The sequence below is a fragment of the Pezoporus wallicus genome, unplaced genomic scaffold (assembly GCF_028554395.1).
Source record: "Pezoporus wallicus isolate ANWC-B61680 ecotype Strahan unplaced genomic scaffold, APGP_CSIRO_Pwel_v1 contig_13740, whole genome shotgun sequence".
NCBI classification, from domain to species: Eukaryota; Metazoa; Chordata; class Aves; order Psittaciformes; family Psittacidae; genus Pezoporus; species Pezoporus wallicus.
Window position 1 is genome coordinate 1 of NW_026639057.1, and position 24808 is coordinate 24808.

Below are 24808 nucleotides of genomic sequence, written 5' to 3' on the forward strand. Positions count from 1 at the left end.
CATGGAGGCCGGGTCGGGAGCGGGCCGGCAGCGAGCGCTGCTCCGGCAGGTGAGTGCGGGGCCTGAGGATGCGGGGCTGCGGACCCCGGTCCCCGCCGCCCCTCACGCTGTCCTTCCCTTCCCGCAGGTGCTGGGCTGGAGGGTGGCGGCTGCCGTCGCCTGGTCCGTGCTGCTGCTGCCCGTCTGCACCGCGGCCTTCGTCGTGCTCAGCGGTCTCGACCCGTTCCACCCGGTGCGCTGGATCTCGAGTAGGTGCTCTGCTCCCCGTTGTGCTTGCGGGTCTTCCCCGTCTGTGGTGTTGGGCTCGGGCTCCGATAACGGGAACTGCCTGTGGTGTGTGTGACGTTCCCGCTTTGTGAGTTTCTGATTGATCTTCAGCGTTTGAAACGGAACTTTCTCAATCACGAATGAAATTCCTGAAACAGACCCTCTGCACGGTGAGGGTGTGCACACGGAAAATGGGGGTATCACAGAGCCATAGAACGGGTTGGAAGGGACCCTAAGGCTCATCCAGGTCCAGCCCCCTGCCACGGGCAGGGACACCTTCCACTAGAGCAGCTTGCTCCAAGCCCCTGTGTCCAACCTGGCCTCGAACACTGCCAGGGATGGGGCAGCCACAGCTTCTCCGGGCACCCTGTGCCAGCGCCTCAGCACCCTTGCAGGGAAGAGCTTCTCCCTAGTAATATCTAATATCTAATTTAATAGCTAATCTCAATCCCTTTTCCCTAATCTCAAATCAGTTTAAAGCCATTCCCCTTCTCCTGTCGCTACAGGCCTTGTTAAAAAGCCCCTCTCCAGGTTTCCTGTAGTCCCTTTAGGCACTGGAGCTGCTCTCAGGTCTCCCCTTCAGGAGCCTTCTCTTCTCCAGGCTGACCCAGCCCAGCTCTCAGCCTGGCTCCAGAGCAGAGCTGCTCCAGCCCTTGCAGCATCTTCGTGGCCTCCCCTGGACTCGCTCCAAAAGCTCCACGTCCCTCTGTTGTTGTTGCCCCAGAGCTGGACACAGGACTGCAGGAGGCGGTCTCAGGAGCGCAGAGTAGAAGGGGAGAATCTCTTTCCTCAGCTGCTTTAGATGGGAACTTGGTACCTGTGATCATTTAACTGTTCAGAGAGACTTAATTTCTGTTCTTTAAAAATACCAAAAGCCCAAAAGAAAAAATTAGAAGATATTTACTGTGCAAGGAACTTCTTACCTGTCACTGTATGGTTGCAGGTTTTATTAAGTGAAGGGAAGCTGTGTTAACTGAGCTATAGTTTAAGTAACTTTAAAAGATTTTCTTTTTTTTAAACAGAATTCTGAGTGCTCAATTATAAAAAAAAAACAAATAGTTATGAGGGTATAAAATATTTTCTGTGAAATTTCAATATGCTTTTATGCAGAAATGTTTTGCAGCTGGACAGTTCTGTTAAGAGATTATAGTCTATTAAACATTACTCTCCTTTGTGCGCTTACTGGACTATTGCTAACTGCGCAAGTGTTCTTTTATGTTGGTCCTTGTGTCACTGTTGTGTTACTGCAATCTCACACACAATAACGACTTGCTTTGTTTTTGTATTTTAGATTCTTTCAATGATTTATATACTTCCTACATCATCTTTTGTATCCTCCTTATGTCTGTGGTGATTCTAGTAGTAAGCATCTTCAACGCTGAGTTTTATGCAGGTGGGTTATGTAAATTGCTGAGCTCTCTGTGATACCCAAACAAAATAGGATAACCGTTTGAAGAGATTTGTATTTATGTTTGATGTAGTTAACATTGGTAAATTTCCTTTTAAATTAATACAGACAATATACAAAGCTTAGTTTTAAGTAAAGGATCCCAGATTCCTGCTTGCCTCATGGCTGAGACTCTCTTAGCTGAGCTGTTTCATTGTTTTCTTTATCCTTTAGACTGATTCCAACTGTGGAAAGTTCTTTGGTGATAATAGTGTTTGTCTTTTAATGAAGGGTTTTGTTAGTAACAATTGAAAATTCACTTTTGGCTTTTATCCACAGTTGTGCCATCAATACCATGCTCTCGAATAGCACTGATAGGAAAAATTATTCACCCTCAGCAAGTTATCCATTCTGTTGTTCATGCTGTCATGGGAATGTTGGTTGCTTGGTGTGCTGCAGTGATGACAAAAGGGAAGTTCCAGTTTCTTGCTGTGCCCTGCATGCCTTCAGAAAGGTAATTATTTGTGTGTGTATTAAAAAATTATATAAAGAACTTCTGTTGTAAAATGTATTTACTGCTGGCTTCTTCCATACAAAACCCTAGAACCTGAGTACTATCAAAAATAAGCAATTATATGTTGATATCCTTTATCTAAAGGATAGAAAATACCCTCCTATGTCAATGTTACAATACGCAGAGAAAAAACTGGGCTAGAAAAACTTAATTGCCAGGATTCTTAATGGAAAGTTGAATGATGACAAGTTGCTTGAACTTAAGACTTGGTCCTCTGGACTTTATGAATATAGGAAGTATCAGCAAGAATAAATTTGGTGGCGAAATTCCTGCTTTAGGAGAAACTTACTGAGATATCCTCTTCTATACTAATCAGGAAAGTAAAATCAAATCATTGCTGATTAGAATTTCCTAAGGTTAGAATGACTTGTGTGTGTTTCTTTTGGAACCTCAGGATTAGTTCTAAGTTTTCTCTTTTAGCCTAGATGATGCTGCTCCTCAGATGTGCCTAAATGAGTATCACCTCTTTTTTCTACTTTCTGGAGCTTTCATGGGATACAGTTACAGCCTTTTATATCTTATTAACAACATGAATTATTTGCCATTTCCAATCATACAGGTAAGACATTGCAGTGCCTTTGCAGACAGATGTCAATGTGAAGTAGTGATCAAAAAAGCCTCGATTATTTACGTTTTGGGTATGGCAGTAGCAGCTGTCTGTTGGCCTGCTTTCACTAGTAGGTAAAGAGTGCACTCGGCTTTAAATGCTGATAGTGTTCATCTTCCTCCTTCTTGCTCAACTCTTCAAATGAAAACAGAAATCTGGTGTGCTGAGCACATAAATTTTACATCCCTCCGATGCATGTTAAAAGCTGGCTGAGGTAGTCCACTGCAGAAGGGTGAGCTACTGGAAAGAGACAGTAAACGCAAAGTGAATATCAACTCCTGGAATTGACCACAGTTCACCTAAAAGCTTAAAATCTTGCATGTAAAATGATGTTGTGATGCTGTCAGTTGTAACTGTGTAGCAGCTCACTTAAAGTTTAAATAGCACATTAAATCTTGCTTAAAGCTCAACATCCAGAGCTCGTTCATGCCTGTAGCGCTATGGAAACTGCAATTCTATGAATCCCTTTGGGGGAGGCTATAGCAGTTCTACAGAAATCTGTACCAATGCAAAATGGTGAGGGGCGGCTTCTGAAACATCATCCTAAAGATACTTCTTCTGTTGCTGTAGCCTTACAGCAGCCAGTAGCTTTGCACGATTCCCAAAGTCCAACCATTTTGGCAAAAGGTGTCTTTAAACAGGGTTGGTTGTAGTAGTGGAAAGCATTCAAGTCATGACCATTCGGGTCATCAGCAAAGCAAGCTCCATTTTGGCAATGCTGTAACTATAGTATTTTTAAAAATTCTATCATTGAAATACATATCTTTTTTTTTAATGTAACTTAACCAAGTAAAATAAAATTAAATCAAATCACTTTGGTTTCGTTTCCATGTAGTGTCAGATGGGTTGCTTTAGTCATTTGGAAAGACATAGAATTATTTGTATGGTGTCAGTGGTTTTAGTGCCTGGAGGATTACTGACTTTCTAATTCATCCTTGTCTGAATTTTCCCTATATTTTAATGGATCATGTCTAATCTAACTGAAATCTAATAAAATCAACAAAAAGATATATTTAATCTATGATAGCATCCTTCTAGTTTGTTCACCTGTGTTTAGAGTCAATTTACCCTGTCATTCATTTTCATACTGCAACAGGTAGGAAAAAGGATGAGAAGCAATGGCGATGATAAAATGGCAGAGGTTGGGAGAAGAAGCAGTAGGTGTAACACTTGGAATTCCATTAAATTAACCTGCTAAATTCATCTAGGCTTCAGGTTTTCAAGTACCTTGTGCTTTTTGTTTTACTCATTAATTTGTCAGGAATGCAGATTGCTAAATTATTTCGTGTTTGGTTTTTTAGCAATACAAGTACTTGCGTTTCAGAAGATCTTTGCCCCTCCTCATCAGACACAGTTGTGTGGAATCACTCTATTTTGTTAGAAACTTCTGTGCCACGTATTACTTTTTTGGTAAGTGTTCCTGGGATTCTCTTATCTCTTTTGAATGCTTTTATATTTACTCCATCAGGCCTGTTATACTATTGTTTCAGCCTTCCAGGTAACTTGCTGAAGGCACATTGACTTGTTTAAGCAAATAGAGATCTCGCATCTCTCTGAAAGGTAATGGGGCTTGTACAGCAGTGTTTGTATGATGTCAGTTCTTGCAGCCTCACCTAAGCTTGTTTAGCATGTGAAAATTGTCTCTTCTTCAAAGAGATTAACACACATTCTATAAGAATTTATTGTCTAGCGGATCACATTATAATAAGATGATGTTCTTCTAAAGAGAAGAGAGTGGGGAACAGTAGTTCTATAACGTGAAGTCTGTCACTGTACCAAAAGATAAGCTGTCATCTCTGGTGATCTCTTCTGGGCAGGACATCTTGTTGCAGGCAGCTGTGAAATAACTTTCATGTAAGAGAAGCTAACAAATAGTAATCAGCTGGTGGTTGACAAGTACGCATTTTAAAACCTGATGCTTGGGTTGCTGTTTACAAACCAGTCCTGATGTGTCATAACAAGATTATAACTCTGAAAACATAGTGCAATTCAAAAACCCCAAGTTTTGGCCTGTAATTTATATTCCATTTTTGCTATAAATATTCCCAGATAATTTTTTAACATGGACAAACATCTCCATGCTTTGAACTGTTCCTTCCATGGCCTGGTATTGGAAATGTAGCGGCACAGAGCTGTACCTGATGTACCAGCAGTGGGCATGACTTCACTGTTTGTAATGTTACTATATTTCACTGTTTTAAAAGTAAAAGTTAGCAGTTTGGCTTTATTCTCAAGTGCCTTTTTCATTATTTAGAGGAAGCTGAGGAGACAAAGGCTGCCTCCCGTAGGACAATGAAGTTTGGTCTTTAAGACTACAGTAAAAAACAATCTGTGCTGGTGAAGAGGATTGCACAGGACTTCCTAAAAATCAGGATTTTTTAATGGCTGTAATTATCCTCCTAAATGATGTCAAAATAGGCTAGAATTATTTCCACTTTATTTACGTTGGGGATAAATTAGGGGCATGGTGCTTGTATATCAGTTTCCATTAAGTCTTTAAAAGCACTTTGCTGCTGCCTGAGCTGTAGTGAGAATTAATATTAAATTGCTATTAACCTTCTTTTGTTGGTGAGGGAGCACAAGTAACTCAGTGCTGAGAAGCCAGCAATAAAAGATAAGGTCTGCAGCTCTCAGTATGTAGTTGCTGGCCTAAGGCCTTTTTTTTATTCTCTTATTTCTATTTCTTAGGAAACACCCTAACCAAAAAAATCCCAAAGGCAGATTGTTTCCTGGTACACAAGTGTTACAAGACCAGTTTCTTGTCTGTATCCATGCATGCTTTTGTCTTCTCTGTGGCCTTTTGTGTATGTTTTGCAGTGTCATATTTGTTTCAGTGCTTCTCTTTGATCCCCTAGGTTACATCCCAAAGGTATGGATAAGTACCACGATGGATCTTCATATAGACAGGTAGGTAGTACACTGTGCTGAACACCTGGGGGAGAATATTGCTCACAGTCCCTTTGAAGAAGTTCAGCTCAGCAACTGCCTCTATGTGTAGTAGGACTCTTCCTTCTCTCCCCACAGAGAACATGGGCAGCCTTAGGTACTTCTGAAATTAATCCAAAAGGAACCAACACCCCTTGTAGAAACCACAGAATCATCATAGAATCATAGAATGGTTTGGGTTGGAAAGGACCTTAAGATCATTCAGTTTCACCCCAGTGCCATGGGCAGGGACGCCTCACCCTAGACCATGTTGTGCAAGCCCCATTCAACCTGGCATTAAGAAATGCTCTCTCCTGCATATCTAAATCTCTAAAGTATTAGAAAGGCTTATTTGTCCAAATTGCATATATGTGTTATTTGTTTTAAAATAGGGAAGCTAGAGTCTTAGTACCTGAGTTTTCTTTTCCTTAATTTCATAATATTTTCTTCATGTCATCACAGTTACCAGTTCTTTTTCAGTATCTCAAACATCTGTAAGAAATTGTTGTTGCCAAGAAGGTGATGCAGCTTCCATTCTTGCTATTGTTGCTACTGTAACAGCTTAATATAGACATCTTCCATAATAGAAATAACTTATCTCCTTGCCATTTTATTTCTGCAGTAAATTGCATCCTCTTGACACTCTGACTGGCTTATTGGATATCTCCTTGTTTTACCATACCTGGTTATGTGGCGTATTTCTTCTGATTACCTGGTACATTGCATGGTTACTCTTCAAAATCTATGCTACAGAGGTTAGTACTTAGTGACTGCTAAAGGTGCAACATCAGTGTTTCTCAGATAATGCTTTCTTTTCAAAAGGGGTTTTATTATTATTATTATGAATTCTTGAATTTTCAAAGCATGTACTACAGATAATAGCTGATAACAGTTGAGAGAGATCTGGGTATTGGCTTTCCCTTTCTCTCGTTATAGCAAGACAAGCCTGTGCTTCTTACAAAATTGGAATCATAGAATAGTTGGGGTTGGAAAGGACCTTAAGATCATCCAGTTCCAACCCCCCTGCCGTGGGCAGGGACACCTCACACTAAACCATGTCACCCAAGGCTTCGTCCAAAATTAATGCTTTGTTGTTGCCACCTTCTTTTCTTACTCCTCTACTTCTGTTTCCATGTTCCCCTTCTCCTGTTCATGTTTGCTGCTAAATCAGTGCAGAAGCAAAAAACCACTTTGTGCTTCATGGAGTCTGCACCATGTTCTCTGTCCTCTTTTGGTGTCAAGACAAATGAGCCAGTGCCAGGCCCGTATGTGTTGGGCAGAGCTCACTAGCTTGGTTTCTGCATGTCTATCCATGCAGTGATGTTTTATTTGAGTGTGACACAGATGCAGGTTACATGGGAAGATAATATCCAGAAACTGCATAGCTCTGAATTGAGTTTTACAATAGGAAAGAGAACGAAATTATATCTGTTTTCTGGGAGCTAAGCTCTGGAAATCTCAAATTTAGGCAAACCATCAAAGCACACAGTTCTCCAAAGCAGAGATGTGTTAATGTAATTCAGGCTGTGGTATTGAAATAGTCTTCGAGCAATCCTGGGAATTAAGACACTTGTGCTTTTTCATTCAGTCATAAAGTTACAAATTAATATGGCTAAAAAAAGACCATTTAAATATATAATGAATCGTATTGGAATAAATGTGTGACTGTGATTGAAGGGGGGGGGGGAGGGGGTGGGACATAAATCTTGCCAACAAAGAATTGGAGAAGATTTGATCTTTTTTAACAAATCCAGATATTTCTTTATAAGAATACAGAGGGGAAAAAAAAGGTCACCTAACTTGATTTTCATTTTTAAACATTCCTAGACTACAGATTAGTAGGAAAATAAAGTGAAGTGTAAATCCTAGCTCAAGATATTGATGCAAAGCACTCTTATGGAATGAAATAGCACATGGTACTTGTTGGAATGTTAGCTTTAATTCAAAAGTTCTGGTTGTTGTGACTGCAATGCAGCAAAGATTAACAACGGGTCAAGCATAACTGGTGTAATGATGTGTCAGAATCAGTAGACAGCTCCAAAACCAGCTCTGAGGTGTGAACATCTTGTTTCAAAGGGCAGTAGTTGAAGCACCAGTGAACACTGTGTGTCGATGTCTGTTAATTATTGTCTTGCTTATAAAACTGTGAAAGACAAAAGAAACATCCAGCTGTGAAGGTATCAAATAGGTCTTGTCCTTTTGACTATTCAACAAAAGATTGCTCTATCCACATGATGATTTTTTGAATGAGCTAAAAAAACCTCCTAATCTGATCGTAAATATGTGCAAACTTAGACCCCATGAAGTCACTTCATTAATGCTTTGAAAGCAGTTGCTACCTTCAGTTTCAATTTCACAGGCTGGAAGCAGGAGAATAAAGCTAGGCTATGTGTAATGAGTGCAGTAACGCAAAACTGACCCCTAGTCTGTGCCCAAATTGATCCATGTTAAATAGCATTGAATAGATGCAATGCTCGATGGAATGTTTGATACGATGTAAGACTGCTATTTACTTTGTAAATGTTGTAGCTACAAGACAGAAATTCCATTAAAACACAGAATAAAATAAAAATACAAATTCCTTAGCTTATCAGTGAAAGAGTGCAAAAAAAATTAATTTCTTTTATTATTTGGTAAAAGAACCCTTAATACTTCAGCAGAGTGGTTACACTGTTAAAAATAGACAGTGCTGCTTTGATTTCAGTCATGTTCCTGAATATGGTTTCACTGTTTTTTCCTGGGAAACCTTAGAATGGTTTATGTTGGAAGGGACCTTAAAGCTCATCCAGTTCCAACCCCCTGCCACAGGCAGGGACACCTTCCACTAGAGCAGTTTGCTCCAAGCCCCTGTGTCCAACCTGGCTTTGAACACTGCCAGGGATGGGGCAGCCACAGCTTCTCTGGGCACCATGTGTCGGTGTCTGAGCACCCTCACAGGGAAGAACTTCTGCCTAAGAGCTCATCTCAGTCTCCCCTCTGGCAGGTTAAAGCCATTCCCCTGTGTCCTGTCCCTGCAGGCCCTTGTCCAAAGCCCCTCTCCAGATTTCTGTAGGCCCCTTTAGGCACTGAATGCTGCTCAGAGGGCTCCCCAGGGCCCTCTCTTCTCCAGGCTCAGTAACCCCTGCTCTAACAAGCTCTAACCCAGTTAGAGGAATTTCTTTTCATATTGATATGATGCCCCTAGCTATAAATTATTTGTGTAATGAAAGGAATTTGAAGATACCTGCTTTTTTTTCCTAAGGTTTCTTAATTTTAAACATAAGGAGTAAAATCCTTTTGTTTTTTATCTTAGAAATTTCAGGCTAGTTTACAGTCAGTTGAAGCTTTTACGTGCTTTTGTAGTTCGTCATCTGACAAGTAACAGCTTGGGTATCATCTCTCGTAAGGCTTTCTTCTGTTCTGCTCTGTATAACACAACTTCTGATGTTTGTATTTAGACACACCATTTTCCTGTCCAGCCAACTTTTGCTGAGGAGACCGACCAGAGCCTGCCTAAAATCCTAAACAGCAATCCTCCCCTCATTATAAAGGTAACTGAATTCCCACCATCTTCCCAGCGAGGTGTGTGCTGAGAGGTTGTTTCTCAAAGTGTGCAATCAGATCTTCCAGGTACCAGTTATTTTAACTGGGGAGTTAGTTCTTTAAAAAGCTGCCTCAGAACAGGAGGAAGTGATGCTTAATGGTGAAAATCGGTTTAGTAGTGACATCTGCTGGTGTTCACCACGCTGTTAACTCTAAGCCAAGGACAGGCTAACATAGTTACAGGCAAGATCTGTCTGCAACAGAACTATATTAGTGTGTACTGATGTAAAACAAACAGGTTAGTGATATTCAGGCTTTCTGAAAACTCTTTCAGCTTGTCAGATAAGCAGGTGTTCTGTCACACCTTTGTACTCTCTCAACACTTTGCCCCTGCTGCTTACATTTGAGCTCTTACATGGGTGCTCTCTCATGACATTAGAAAGATATTTCCATGTTTATGCTGTAATTTGGGTTTCTTTCTTTAAAAAGAAAATATTGAAAAGCTGCTTAAAACCTGTGAGTAAGGAAGAGTAAATTTGGTCTGACTATGGTAATCATTGATGGGATTCACAGATTCTAATACTTAGAAATTGGAGACTTCAAAAAGTATTATGCAAATAAGGATGAAGATATTTTTCTGTGCATTCAAAATCCACATTTACTGATTTTACAGATCTCTAATACTGGAGATGGATGAGGCTGCAGTCCATTTGAATCCTTTTTTAAGCTTTGCTGCATTATCAAAGGATGGGTGGGGAAGAGTCAAGCGTAGCACAGTTGAAGGGAGAGAAAGTCTAATTTATAATCTCAGCAGTTACTAAAGAGTCTAGTTTATAATTGGGTTTTACTTAGTGTGAGTTATGTGGTTATTTTTGGTTTGCCACGTTAATTACTTCATCACATGGAAAAGCAGTGTTAGGTCTGGTACTGTACAGCACACTGCATAGAGGGCTCTAGCTTGCAAGATCAGTTCTTTCCTTAGACCTTTTTGTGTCTTAGGTTCTTTCTGTCTGAGTAGCTAGCTGTTAAGATAAAAAGTAGTGTTAGATCTTCTTTAACTCCAAAGTAGAGTTACCTGAAGCTCTGGCTAACTCAGCAGCTTCATCCAGAGTGGTTCTGGGGGGATGTCTGTGGTCATTTGCCTCCTTTCTTTTTCTGTTACGTGGCTGGTTTTATTCTGTGTGAACTCTCTATTTGTTAGGGCTTGCTATTGTATGGATACCTACCTTTGGGTGTTTTTTGTTTTTTTTTTTTTAAGGAAATGCATTGGACTTTGCATGCACTAAAACATTTTCCTTTCTTTGTAGTTTTTAGCCTTACAAGACTTGATGTTACTTTCTCAGTATTCCCCTGTTCGACGACAGGAAGTCTTTAGCCTTAGTCAGCCAGGTAATTGCAAAACTACTGGTGATTCTTTTTCTTTCTTGTAGAAGTGTTAGTCAAATGCTTTTACAAGTCATTAACACCGTGAGGCATGCCACATAAGCCAGGAGACCTCATCCCTATGGTGCCTTTTCCAAAAGGATGCTTAATAATGTAAATTCATATTGTTTCATCTCCAAAACTTGACAAACGCTGCTGCCTGTTGTTTGATCTAAATGACAGCTGTGAGGAAACACAGGTCTTAGGGTATTGACACCACCAGTCCCATAGTCCAAACTGAATAATCTAGCAGATGCATATGAAAGTGTAACATTGAGATATGAAGTAAAATCAAGCACGAATAGTGAGTCACCACTGGAGCTGTGAAAGCAAACAACGGTTGTAATTTTAGTTAGTACGTCAGCCTCTTGCTATATATAAAGATATACAAAGAGAAGGTCAATGAAAACTGCTTAGAAGCCTTCAGGAACTCTTTGTTCCACCTTATCAGGAATTCTAGTGTTTGTACTATTTCAGAACTGTTTACCATCACCATTGATACTACTTGGTTCATTTTGGTTGTTTAGTGATTTTAAATCCGATGGGCAGAACTGCCTGTTTTCTGCTTGCTTAGCAAGTTTCACTAAAGTCTTTTTGGAGTTATCCATTGGCAGAAGGATAGAATCTTTCCATGTTTTCATCTTCCCCTCAGTATAAATACACTATCACAGTGAAAATGCCCTGTGTGTTCTTAGAAATGGACTGGTACTATAACTTCGAAGCTTATGCCGAGAGCACACAGGCACTGTCAGAACAGTTACAAGGATGAGCATGTGGGTTAAACACTCCTGCTGAGTTTCCTTTTGTGTGCATGCTGCTAGGTGGGCACCCGCACAACTGGGCTGCAATATCAAGAGAGTGTTTGAATCTTCTGAGTGATCTGACCCAGAGGCTGATCGCACAGCAGGAAGCTGCAGCAGCAAATGGGAGAGCAAAGCTGCCAGCAGGAGAGCTGAAAATACCTCCGCAGACTCCAGGTATGTGAGGAAACACTCATAACAGTTCATAAAGCAGGAAAGTATCAATGGATTACATAGGCACATTAGTCTCAGTTAAGTTGTATGGGGAAAATGAGGCATGGGGTTTTCTGCAAATAAATCCAAACACAGTCTCTTCCCTGTTGAATTTAAGGTATTCTTGTTGAAGTAATCTAAAATAACTGGAAAACTTGGAAAGATCATCTTTACTCTGTTTGCTCTGCATGGTGTTATGTTCAGTACAATGTTTTTTCCACACTTGCATGAATTAAGGAAGTCTAATTATTCCTGATTTGGTAACCTAGTACAGGGAGAAGTTAAGTCTTGCCAAGAGATGCTCTGTAATTTGCATAGCTGCTCTTATGATTAGTTCAGATGGTAAAATCAGTCTTTGTTTTGTTGTTGTAGGGACTTTGAATATAGAATCATAGAATTGATTAGGTCAAAAAAAAAAGCCTTTAAGATAATCAAGTCCAGCTGTTAATCCAGCACTGCCAAGTCTACCACTAAACCATGCCATAAAGTGCCATGTCTGCATGTCTTTTAAATACCTCCAGGGATGTTGACTCCACTTCCCTGGGCATTCTGTTCAATGCTTGACAACCCTTCCAGGGAAGAAATTGTTCCTAATCTCCAGTCTAAACCACCCTGGCATAGCTTGAGGCCCTTCCCTCTTGTCCTATTGCTTCTTAACTGGGAGAAGAGACAGACCCCCCTCCTTGTTCCGTCTTCCTTTCAAGTAGTTGTAGAGAGCAGTAAGGACTCCCCTGAGCCTCCTTATCTCCAGGTTAAACAGCCCCATTCTCCTCAGCCTCTCCCCATCACACTTGTGCTACAGGCCCTTCACCAGCTCCATTGCCCTTCTCTGGCCCCCCTCCAGCACCTCAATGTCTCTCTTGTAGAGAAGGGCCCAGAAACGAACATGGGGTTTGAAGTGCAGCCTCACCAGTGCTGAGTACAGGGGCACAATCACTGCCTAGCCCTCCTGGCCACACTGTTTCTAATGCCATTGGCCTTGGCCACCTGGGCTCACTTTTCTGCCAAGCAGCAAAAGCTTGCCATTCTTTCCCCAGCCTATGGCATTGCATGGTGTGATAGTGGCCCAAGTGCAGGACCCACCACTGAGCCTTGTTGAACCTCATGCAATTGGCCCTTGCCCATGGATCCAGCCTGTTCAGATCCCTCTGTGGAGCCTTCCCTACCCTCCAGCAGATCAGCACTCCCACAGACAAGCATATGTTTGTGTGACTCACTAATATCACTGTAGTATAAGAAAAGCCAGCCTGATTCTTGGAGCCTGCAAGCATTCCAGGTGCTTTACATGCCAGACATGGGCATCATTCCTGGCAGCAGAGCAGTGTTGGCACGAGGGGTGCCACTAATTGAATCCCTTAGCAGTTAGTGCCTAGGATACTGGTGCCCTGGGAACAGCAGGGGACTGTTGGCATGTCAGAGGTGAATTTCTCCTAGTGCTGCTGTTCCTTGGATTTTGAGATGATCTGACTTTTCTTACAAACCGAGCAGAATCAGAAAGGATTGCCATTCTTAATCCTAAAAGCACACTTTATAGATACAGTGTGCTTTTATTTATGATATATATAGATATATATCGGGGTGTAGTAATGATGCCTAGCAAAAGTAGAAAAATAAATAGATCCATAAGAATCCTTTTCATTACCTGCTGTTCTTAAACTGATGAACTAAAACACTTCGTACTCATGCTGATGTGTACTTATTTGCAAGACCACAATGGTAACAATGTTCTTTAATAAAGGCTCTGATGATAGAGAAGTTGTTGAAATAGTAATCAATAGGAAACTCATCTCTTATTTCACCTGCACCAGCCTGTTTGTCTTCATGCAGTGTGTTCTTTGTTGTCAGGAGCTGTTGCGACAGAAGGCATGTTTTTCCAGTCGCAGAGATCGAATATCATTCCCAGAGCTTCCATGTCTTCAATGGTTAAATCATCCCTAATGTCTTTAAAGGCATCGCCAGGGTCTGATGTTGGTTCACCTTTCAGCTCACCTGCTTTAAATGGCAAGATGGGAATTGTGGATGTAAAGTCTCCTTGGCATGGATCAGCCCAAAGTCCTTATGTTATAAGGAGGGGCCCAAAGCTGTGGACGTCAGTTACAGGTAGATGCTTTTTGACTGCGCTGTTTTTATCCTCGTAGTCAGGAGTGTAGTAGCTGTGTCAATAGAGATCTGTATCTTGAGGATTAAAGTGACAGCAACCAGTTTTGTTGAAGATATTGTATTTCTTCTGTAGATCTGCACATGAATGGTTCCCACCACGAATCCTTCCCAGAGCTCTCTGCTGCAAAAGCTGGCCATGAGGCAGTACAGCCAAGATTTATTTACACATGGCTTCAGAACAAGCAAGAACAGGTAAAGTAAAATTGCTGTACAGATAGGTTACAGCCAGTGCAGCTTAGGTGTTCTCTCCTCCAGAAGAACTTTCAGGGGTTTTTGAATGAATACTTCCTTCTCCAGTTACTTACATAAGAAAAATCCCCCCCCTCAGTCCCCTTATACTGTGTGAAGATGGTAGGGACAATTGTACCTACCTTAGATAAATATAGAGGATGTTTTTAATCTTCTGTTTCTTTTCAGATAAAAACCTTCTTGTCAAAACGTGTGCTGATAATGTATTTCTTCAGCAAGGTAATCCTGATCTTAGGGTTTGTGACTGTGCAGCATGGACTAGAAATGCATGAGTATATGGGTTCTGCTGTGGCACTACGTTTTGCATACAGTAACAGTTCTAAACCCTTTTAATCTAAGGTTTTCTGCTTTGTGTGAGTTTTGTAGCAGGATTATATTTTATCTGCGTAAAAGAGAAGAATAATACTTGTTTAAACTCATCTGATAAACTGCTTTTTTACTTAAGGCATCACGTAATAGTAAAACACAACTAATTGGAAAGTGTCATGGTTTCTAGTTAACTTTAAAATGCAGCTAACTGTTTTTTCTTAGGTCAATGTAGCAAATAAATTCTTTATGGTTTTCCTTTGTGGAAAGTCCTGTCCCAAACTAATTTTAGTTTCTTAAAAGATCAGATTTCTTTGGGAATTCCCCGAGAGCTGTCAGCTTTGCAGGTCGTTTCTGAGGGGAGAGACATGACCCTATCAAATGTGTAATACCTTAACTGAAACCTGCAATTTTGGTGATACTGTTTCTCAGTGCATTCAGAATGCTTTGATTTCTTCTCAGCACCCAGAAGCCTCCATCCAAGCTGTCTTCTCTGATGCCCAAATGCACATCTGGGCTTTGGAAGGTAAGCTGTTCCTATTCCCGGGCATCCACTCTGCTGGCTTGTGGAACTACAAACTAAAAGGGTCTGATTCCAGGTTTTGGGGGCTCTGTGCTTTAAAATGTAATGGAAGAAAAATCTTTGAATCTACTTTACAAAAACCCAGCTGCAGTTCAGGTACTGACAGGAATAAAGGTCTAATTCACTTGTTAGTTTTGAGATCCCATGTGAGATTTTAGTTTATGTTCTGTAGAGGTTTGGTAGAGATTCCTAAGCAGATAGCATTGGTGTTCTAACTAAGGGCTTTTTTTTAATATGAGAAGGGATTCAAAGGTAAATCAAGGGTTCAGAGTAACAGAGTTCTCATACAAGCTGAACAAAGAAAGTGAAGTGATCTGGAACTGTTTGTTTGTGGCTAGAAGAATTGTGAAATAGTTGATGTCACGTACAGCTCTGATCAGAGCAGGGGAAAGAGGGAGCCAATGCTTTTTAAAATGTATTTCATATATAATCCCTCTTGCCTTCTCAACCTCAACCTCTCTTAAACCAGTGGCTGGTTTAGTCCTGAAGCAAGCCAAAGCTGAGGCAGCTGTTGTTTGGCTGCAGCCAGTCCTGAAGAATTCCACCACACTGATGGAGTCTTCAGGCAAACCTGTGATCCTTGTCAGTGCTTCAGAAGCTGAGGATTCAGTAATGATACCAAACTTCTCTTTTTAAAGGTCTGTCTCATTTGGTAGCAGCCTCCTTTACTGAGGACCAGTTTGGAGTTGTTCAAACTACGCTGCCAGCTATCCTGAATACCTTACTGACTCTTCAGGAGGTAAAAACTGTTACCTTTTCCTTACTGCAGAATGAGTTTAGGAGAAAAGGAGTTGAGTTCATTTTGGTTTTTTACCTTGCTGACCAGTTGTAACATTCAAGTTGTTACCAGTGTAACTTGTGCTGTTAATCTAAACCAAACAGCTGGTTGCCTTTCTGTGCATTGTGAATCAGCTGAATAAAAACCCCGGTAGTTTTTCAAAATGCCAAACTAGAAAGCATGCTTTTAATGGAATGTGTCATTTCTTAAATTTAACTGAGCTACGTGCTCAGTTAGACTTTATTTCAGGGGTGCAGCAATTATGATGCTATATTCAATGCACAGTTAGGATTTAATCTTTAATTTGCTGTACACAATTCCTGGTGCAGCCTGGAGACATTGCAAGTCACAGGAGATAAGATCTGCGTGGTGTTTCTCTACTAATGCTAGGACATTACTCTCAAATTACTGATGTGTGTGTAATGTGTATTTAAAAGAAATAATCCAGATTTGTTTCCAAGGCTACGTGTTTCCTGTTGACATAATCATTTTACACTGCCTTAATCAAGATTCTTGGAAAGAATTTAGAGGTTATTAATGCTCTTCAATGTAAGTCATCTATTCCAAGAACAGGGGGAAGAAGAAGAAGCCAGTAACCTTGTTTGTGAAAGAAGCAAGTAATAATACAGGACAGAATTGTATTTGTGCAGCAGAGAATTGTATTTCACAGAACTTGGTTCAATGCTCATGTTGATGGCCAGGAAATGCAAGGTCAAGCTCAGTGTCCAATCCATTTCTGTGTGCCTTGGTGGAATTTCTGAACTTGTACTTTCTTTTTGCTTTGTTTGACATAAACATGTTGCTGGTTACGTTATGAAATGATTGAACAAGTTCATCCACATGTCTCTCAATCAGGTTGTAGACAGACACTTCAAACTGCCTCATGTTTCTAGCAAGCCCCCCAGGGTGTCAGGAAGTCTGGTGGATACCTCCTATAAAACTCTACGGTTTGCACTTAGAGCATCTCTGAAAACAGCCCTGTACCGGATAACTGCTGTCTTTGGAGAGCACTTGAAGTAAGAACTCTTTCATGATTGTTTGCTTACTGAATGTAGTTTTAATTAATGTGACCTGTGAAAAGGGAAGCTTGGGCAAAAATCCCCTCTGCTCGTTATTCTAACATGGTGTTTTAAGTTTGTTTTTCTTACTTGTGGAACCTTAAATTCTTGTGTAGGTATTAGGTCCCCTTTAGAAACTTATTATTCATAGATTCCTGGGCAATTTTTGTAATGACTTTTCATGGACTCTTTAGAAGCAGGCCACAAATACTAAATCTGAGCTGTTGAAAAGAAAGCAAAGCTACTTGTGACAATTGTCTGTTCTATAGGGAGAGAATCCTGTGCAGAGTCCAAATAATCAAATTCCCTTGCTGCTTGGTTGTCTGATCTGATGGCTCTTGCTCAGCTGCTCTTGTAGCTGGCAGATTTTCATATCTGGCCTCTGAATATGTGGGACAAAAGTCCGTGCATCCCTGTAGGGATGAAATGTCACTCAAGTTTGCAAGTGCTGATATACAGAGAGATCATTTGAAGAGATTCTCTTACCTAAATCATTTGTTCGAGTTGAACAATTGCTTGTGTGTGTTTAAAGGTAAGGAAGTAGGCTAGGTTTCCTGGACTGAAGAATAGTAGTAGTAGTGGAAGCTGTTGAGAACTGACAGTTTTAAGGGTTAATGTAGTCTTTCTGTCTTGGAATGTAGGCTTCTCATGCAGCTGGGTTTTCCAGAACGTAGCTTCAGTGTAACTGTTGATTTCAATGTATACTCAATTTTGGCATGAGGCTTTATTTTTGCGGTGTATTGCGTTGAATGTAAAACCTTACCTGCTGCATTTGTTTGTTTTAGTGCAGTGCAAGTGTCTACAGAACATAAGAAAAGGCTTCAGCAATTCTTGGAATACAAAGAATAAATAAGATTTTGATGCTGCTACATTGTTTTTTTTTTTTCCCCAACACCCTGGCTAAGAAGGAATTGGGACTAAGGAGCCTTGTTATCCTGGCCTTGTGGAAAAATGTATGGAAGTACAAGTCACTGGACAAAACTCTTCCAACTGTAGAAGAGCTCTCCCAGGTTTGAATCATATTTTGTATAATAAAACTTTTTTTAAAATTCATCTTGCCTTCTTTTACTATCTCTTAGAAATGAGAACGTGTCAGTTCTTATTTTACATAAGAGTGTGACATTTGGGATGATCCAAGTTACTTTGCCACTCAGATCCTTCACTGGCTTTCATGATGTATTCTTTCCCTACCCTTTTCTGCTAAAGGGCTGAGTAGAGATTTACAGAGATGCTTAGTGGGCCTAAGTGTTCCATAAATTTAGTTGGTAACACTTTTAGTGCAGATGAAGTGTGTTCTTTAAGAGTAGGAAACAGATGTGCCCAGGAATAAAACATGCCACTCTTCTGGAAGATGAAACTATTCCTTCAGAGTAAAATGCTTGTGTGGAAAGGTATTGTTAAGACACAAATACGGCTTGAAAAGCTACCAGCTTGGATTTTATCTTTAAGGTGACCTGGGAAACTAAGTTCTGATCTACACTGAAACATACAGGAAACATTACTGCATTTAGTAAAACCTCCAGATAATGTTACTGTGAATTAAAGTTGGGATCAACATCTTTTTGTAAAGGGGGATAAGAAGGATGTTTGCAGGGTATCAGATTGTTTAATTCGGAACAATATACATTAACTTCTGCTGGAAAAATGTCTTTTTCAAAGCACTTCTTAAGCTTTTTATCTGGAAGTAAACCTGTCCAAATTGTTTGCAAACAAACAACTCTGTTTTTAAACTGACTCCAGTTATTATGATATCTACACTGGAAAACATGTATGGAGTATGAAGAGTGTGGATGTAGCTGCAGGTACCTTACTTAATATCCTCGAGATAACAGTAAGTTAAATGAATTTAGTGTGACTAAGAGGAAACAAAATTTGGATCATTCTCCCAGTTCTGTTAGTGCTATTTTTTGGGAGGTTTTTTTTTGATAGAAAACCCAAAATGGCTACAGTGTCAGTTATGTTGGTGTGATGAAACATCAGCTGACAGTGAGTAGTTGTGTAGTCATAATTCTTTAGGGGCCTGTAAGGTTTGGGTAAGAGATAAAAGCCTAAATCTACAGTGAGACCTGTGTATTGCTTTCCTCAGTACAGAGGCATGTCATCTTCTTGTAATGCAGACACTGTTAGATATGACAGTGGAAATTAGAACTGCCTTGTTCCTTTTGCTCTGAGATGGCTTACAGCAAGCACTGTAAGGTGAGGACAGCCTTCCATTATATTTAAAGGTTTAAGCACACTCTTTTAATTTCTACCACAGCTTTGACTGTTGTAATCAAAGCCTCTTGCCTGCCTGGCTTATTAATGAAATTAATTTGCTTATTTGCAGGTATTGCAGTGTGCAGCTGGAGCTAGCACAGTGCTTTAGCTCATACCTCAGGTGTACCTGCTGACCCAGACAGTTTCAAATACATTTTTCATGCATTTAAACAGGTGCAGAACTGTATTTTTATTGCTCTGGTATTTTCTGCAACACTCCCACCACTATAAGCTGTGACTTGTAATTACCAGTGTTATGGCTGTCAGCAGCAGGCTTAAAACGCAGACTTCTTTTTGATGCCAAAGTGCTTGAGGTCTGTCCTCCTTGTGTTGCAGCTGAGATTTGCACATGACATCTGCTAATGTACGAGTGATTCATGGCATTCTCTGTGTATGACAGAAGAGCTTTCAAAAGCTGATTGCTCTGTGGTTTCTTTAAAAGCTGCAATTCTTAAAGAGCTGTAGCCCTTTTTTTTTTAAGCCTTTACTTAAAAGGGTATCTTTAACAATATCTCATGCTCATGATTCTAAGTGTACAAGAATACAAAGTGGATGTTGGGTGCCCTCTGAAGATGCAGCAACTGGCTCACACAACTCAAACAGGGAAAACATCTTATTCTAGTTTTGGCTTTGGGAATAATTATGTTCCTCTGGCAAACCATGCTGGTATTTCAAGTCCTTTTATATACTTCTGTCTTAACATAAAAATAATCAGTCTGTGAAACCTCTGAGATACGGGAAGAGTCCCTCAAGTTCTTTTCTGCATTCTGAGTATAAAGGGGAAAAAATAAAGTCTTTTTTACAGTTGGCTTCGTTATACCTGCAGTTAAATTGGATCCCTCAAGCCTTGCTATTATTTCTCATCCATTTAACCATCTCAAAGCTGAGCTGCATCCTCGTGCTGGATTGCCTACCACATGCACAAGTGGGTCTGAGAGCATTCTGGTAACCTTGAGAACCATCTGCTTCTCCCTGCAGGCTAGCTGGAGTTAAGGGTATCTGAAATTATTTCCACTGCTGCTGTGAAGAGGTACACAGTTGATGGCCCAGGTCTGGTTCTGTGTTACAAAGGAGTAATGAAATAGAGGCTTTAGCTCTTAAGCAATACAGGTTTGAAAATGCAGTCTGAGGGTGGACAAATGCAATGGCCCTTGTCCTTGCAGCTCTTGCACACTGCTGTATCTTGAGGGAGCTGGGCAGGACTTGCTCCCTCAACAGGAGCACTTTGCCACTTGGAGAATTGTCTCACTGCCAGTGGCAGCTCGGGGCCTGAATGTGCCCTTGAAATGAAGTGGTTTCGATTCTGTTGTTGCTTGCTTTGAACAGAGGCTGTACTGTGTGTGCTGTGCTTGGTGTTTTAAGGCCTCCAGCAGCCATCTTCCCACCTACTGAGATACATGTATGGCTCCAAGGGCAAGGCAAGTGCCCCTGCAGATGCGTCCAGCTGCAGCTGAGGAAGTACTGTTCTCTTGCTGATGAGTTTCCTGGTACCTGCTCAGTCACAGGCAAGTTGTGCAGTCTGTGGCCTATGTGCCTCCCTCCCAGCTACTGGAACCAGCCATGTGCAGGATCCTGGGGGGAGGGCCTGGTGCTTTCGGTGGGTTGGGTGCACATGAATCCACGTGAGATGGCCCCAGAGGCACCCTCAGCTGTGGAGGTGCTTCTTGCCGTGTGCAGTGCTGACCCCTTTTCACAGGGGCTGCACGGTGGCAGGTTGCAGTGCTTTTGGAGCACATTCAGGCAGGCATTTCGTAGCTGCAGGGCTTTCCCTGTTTATTGCAGCTGAGCTCCCACCACTCCCATCACCACCTTTCTATAAAGATGCAATAAAAAGATGAAGTTCTGGGTGGAATCATCATGGATAGTGCAAACTGAGGACCCTCCCCACTACCCACACACCTTCTTCCCCCTCTGGTCTTAATGTTTTCCATCACCAGTAGTGTGTTAACATATTTGTTATGTGGATTAAATGTATGTGGGTGCTGTGGCCATACCTGGAATGTGGTTTGCCAGGCTCTTGTGTTGTAAGCGGCTGTTCTCACATCAGAATATTGCAGACTCATGGTAGAGATTTGCATCTGGCATATCAGCTTTGGACAAACCTGCAGTATAAACAAACTGTGCGGCTTGCCTGTGCCTGAGAAAGCAGCCTGAGAGAGAGCAGAACCTACACCACACTGATGACAGAAGACACAAAATATATTGGAGAAGACCTCACCTTTCTGCTCTTGCAAAACTCTTAGGGCTGCAGCAGAGTTAGTCAGGAGGTAGATGAAGATGGAGTCTTTGGAGCCTGTCATGAGATCAAAACACAAATCACAAATTCAAGGGGGAATAGTTCCCCTTTGGTACACTAGCTGACTCTTCTGATAGGTGGCAATGGCATGTAAGTTCCCTCTTTTCTTTTTTCCTTTGATTCCCCCTCAAGAGTCAGTTCCTGAAGTAGGAAGAATTTCAGAGGGAGCTGTGGCCTAAGCAGCACATGTAAGTACTCGTGCAGTCATCAAAGGAACCAAGTGCTGAGTGTATAGTGAGCTCCTCTCCCTCCCCTGCCCAAAACACACAAATACAGGCTTTGCCTTTCCCTTCTTGACACACAACTTGTAAATCTGACTACTGAAGCACAGCACTGGGGCATGCTGTCGTATTTAACTGCATCTTGTCTGTAAAGGTATGGTGAGAGGCCTGGAGTGAATTTTGAAGGAACTGTGAGCCTTCTGTGAGGTAAAGATTGTTGTAGCTTATCCATAAGCATCCTTCTCTGCTCTCGCTCAGCACGCTTCAATTGTGGGCTTAATGGTAGATGTTTCAGATCAAGAGCCAGGCTGGGTGACTCTACAGGGCAAGCTTTGAAGACCAGGTAGCTGGGGCACCAGCTTTGTAAACCGCTGGGTTTCCCGTCTGTTTACCAGCAGAGGTCACTGCTCAAAGCAGGTTTGGGGAAGCGCCAGGCTCTGTACCTTGCTGGCGGTGGTGGCACGAAGTTTTGGGCTGAGCACAAGGCTGCGGCTCGAAGATAGATATTTGAGGCAGCTGTTGCCTTTTCAGACCCTGGCAGCCAGCTCGGGAAGGGTTTATCGGCACCCAGCACGAGTGCTATAGGAAGAGAAAGCCCAGTCTCACAGGTAGTGTGAGTTGAACATTGCCAGGGAGAAATGGGTTTGTCCTTGCCTTTATCACAGAGATCCTGTGCAGCACTTCAGCTCTTCACGGGTGGCCACTCTTTGTTAGGCTCCCAGTTTCTGCATGCTCCATTTGAGATGCCAAGGGTTGAGTTTAACTGCTGGAACTGGAAATGGGCTCTATGACATACACTGAAGGGAAATGCTAAATAACCTGGAGTGAGTCTTTGTCACAAGTTTTGCGCTCAAACTGAAGCTTTTGGCCTCTGGGCCTCCGTTGCGAAATGGGGTTTAGTCTAACTCCACCTTCCCTCACCTCCAATGATGATAACAACATATTTGTTTGCAAATCAGTAGGCTGCTGCAGTGACAGACAGCAAAGAAATGCCCTGGAATAAACGAATAATTCTGTATTCTGCACAGGGCTTGGCTGCTGTGCAGTAAATATATTCAATGTGTGGTCCAGACACTATGCCAATAAAGAAGAAACAGAAGAGTGACTGGCTGCTCATTCAGCTATCACTGCCTTCAGTGCCTTGAATATATGGATCCCCAGGCAAAATAACTGGAGGCTGTGCTATAATGCCAGTACTATAACTCATTTATAGTAGGCATGAATCAAGGGTGCCCCAGCAATTCTATTCCTGGCATGTCCCAATGCTGAGGATTGGGGTTTACACACTGAACATCCTTAAGTTGTGCTGTCTTTGTTTCTTTTTGTTTGTTACTGAAGTTTATTTTCCTACCTGCATTGTGTATGCATGGTGTGAGAGATGCATCTATTTATGGACTGAGGCAGAGAAATAATATAGATGAATGTCTGAGGAAGGTAACTGCAGGTGTAAATAACCCCAGCCTGAATGCAGGCTGGTCAAACCCTTCATTACAGGCTTTTTTTTTCTCCAAGTCCTCTAGAATGAACTGCTTAATTGGCAGCTCATTCTGCCTGGAGAGGCAGGAGGGAGGGAGAGATGTGTAGTGTTACAGCAGCTTCTGGAGATGCTGGTCACTTCTTGCAGTGTTTGGAAGACAAAGGTAGATTCAAGATTACTGTATGATTTCCCCAAATATGCAAGCTATTGAGAAGAGATTTGTTTTTGAAAGATAAGCCACAGTGATGTGAGGAATTTCTTTTTTCTAACTACAAGAGCTATAAATGAATCTATAAGTGATGAGGCAATGGTTGAGTACATCGCTGGATAACGTGTGGTCAGTTTGACCCTGCTGTCCTAATTCAGGGCGTCATTGAAACCACTATAAAGTAGGGCTTTGTGCTGCCTTAAAGGGGTATGTGCAATCTCCAAGAAATGGGCATAGTTACAGAGACAATCCCTTTGGCTCACTTTTTGTTTGGTTGTTTCATTTTTACTATCTGTGGTGCAGTAAATTAAAACAAAAACAAGTCTGGACTTGGCATGCCTGTGTAAATAAACTGCTGTGTGTGAATCGACAGCTCGTTTGCAGCCAGGTTATTTATAACAAAGTTTGTTATTTCTCCTACCAGAGAGCTTGTTTTGTCCTATATTAACAGTGATTATGGTAACACCTCCCACCTCTGTCTATGCTGCAGCAGTCACACAAAGGCCTTGCAATTTCAATTGTGTCCTTTTGAAATTCAATTTTGTTGCCTGCTGGGGTAGAAGCAGAGATTCCAGTATGTGAGCTGGAGATTAATTCTTCAGCTCTGCTTGTTTGCTCTACCCAGCTCAGCTTACCTGTATCCGTTCTGCTTCATTCCTCTCCTCCCACGGAACTGCTTGGGGAACTGGAGTTTTCAGCTTCCACGAGTTTCTTGAAGATCCGGTTTGTGACCAGCTATAATGTGGAGGCCAGTTACAACCGTCCGCTCCTGACAAAGGTAAAGAGCACACCTTGGAGGCTGGATTTGGCAAACTGGGGTCCCCTTCACATAATGTCCTTTCCCCCACTGTTTCCCCTTACCTGTTAGAGATGATCTCTCATTGTCCTTGTGTATTCAGCATCACCTCAAGCCAGGACAGTAGCGACCACAGGGGTTCATGCTGTCTGGAGCAAAGAGGCTTCATGTCTGCAAAAGTACCTGTAGACCCTGAGAAAACCACTGTTGTGGCAATGACATGATCTTGGCTGGTATCAGCAGGGAAACCCTGATGTATCAAACTTGTTTACACTGTGTTTTTCTCCTCACTGCTCTGTGTAAGCTTTGAGTTGGGCCCTGGTGTGTGCTCAGGCAGAGTTATGCTAACTGTGCTGTGGTGGTGGTACAGGACTGCTAGTTTATGTGGCTAATGTGATTCAGGAGCTGGTTTTGGTGTAACTGCCTTATCCTATCACCAGCAATGCTCAGATCCACAATGCCAAGGATCTTGCTGGTGTTTCATCAGTGTCTGGCTCCAAGGGCACCAATCAACATAACCAGCACCGTTGCACCAGCAATTGTCTATGTCCTGGCTTTTTCTTAGTTGCTCTGAGGTCTGATTTTGTCCCAACCTGAGCTAGCCTTAGACTACTATCTGTTTTCTCTTTCTTTGGTCACCAGCTAGGAGTGAATGGGCATATGGGCAAGTCTCTGGTTATTTATCACCTGTGTCTTACCCACT

The 24808-nt window shown here is 41.7% G+C and overlaps 2 protein-coding genes and 3 long non-coding RNA genes across 6 annotated transcripts in view; 2 read left to right on the top strand and 3 right to left on the bottom strand.

Moving 5' to 3' along the window:
- The first annotated feature begins 1 nt into the window (after position 1).
- On the top strand, positions 2–17904 carry NDC1 (NDC1 transmembrane nucleoporin). The gene is made up of 18 exons (XM_057413534.1): positions 2–49; positions 128–248; positions 1559–1660; positions 1994–2168; positions 2649–2787; positions 4137–4245; positions 5691–5742; positions 6383–6515; positions 9198–9290; positions 10590–10671; positions 11526–11681; positions 13563–13817; positions 13951–14069; positions 14295–14345; positions 14895–14958; positions 15654–15754; positions 16649–16809; positions 17637–17904. Exons 1-18 carry the CDS (start codon positions 2–4, stop codon positions 17698–17700), a joined length of 2025 nt encoding a protein of 674 aa, XP_057269517.1. The 3' UTR covers positions 17701–17904.
- Positions 7650–13566, bottom strand: LOC130601451 (uncharacterized). Its single transcript, XR_008972671.1, has 3 exons — positions 12935–13566; positions 10216–10304; positions 7650–7903 (listed from the first exon to the last, which is right to left on the bottom strand). It is a non-coding gene; the product is annotated as an uncharacterized LOC130601451 (long non-coding RNA).
- Positions 17905–19287: 1383 nt separating the features above from the next.
- Positions 19288–22068, bottom strand: LOC130601449 (uncharacterized). Of its 2 annotated transcripts, none has more exons than XR_008972669.1 (4): positions 22017–22068; positions 21326–21400; positions 21102–21209; positions 19288–20165 (listed from the first exon to the last, which is right to left on the bottom strand). It is a non-coding gene; the product is annotated as an uncharacterized LOC130601449 (long non-coding RNA). The 2 variants fall into 2 exon arrangements; XR_008972670.1 differs by having other exon boundaries at positions 19288–20920.
- A 40-nt stretch (positions 22069–22108) lies between these two features.
- On the bottom strand, positions 22109–24230 carry LOC130601465 (uncharacterized). The gene is made up of 3 exons (XR_008972679.1): positions 24171–24230; positions 23945–24078; positions 22109–22203 (listed from the first exon to the last, which is right to left on the bottom strand). It is a non-coding gene; the product is annotated as an uncharacterized LOC130601465 (long non-coding RNA).
- Positions 22247–24808, top strand: part of GLIS1 (GLIS family zinc finger 1) — a 203434-nt gene continuing 200872 nt past the window's right edge. The window contains exon 1 of the mRNA XM_057413554.1: positions 22247–24087. The gene's annotated coding sequence lies outside the window, so the exon portion shown is untranslated. The remainder of the gene's footprint in view (positions 24088–24808) is intronic.

Bases quoted from the DNA above. Each gene is read 5' to 3' on its own strand.
- NDC1 (XM_057413534.1), top strand. From the start codon at position 2: ATGGAGGCCGGGTCGGGAGCGGGCCGGCAGCGAGCGCTGCTCCGGCAG. The intron at 14,959-15,653 runs GTAAGCTGTTCC...CTCTTTTTAAAG, and splicing joins GCACATCTGGGCTTTGGAAG to GTCTGTCTCATTTGGTAGCA. The intron at 16,810-17,636 runs GTAAGAACTCTT...TGTTTGTTTTAG, and splicing joins GTCTTTGGAGAGCACTTGAA to TGCAGTGCAAGTGTCTACAG.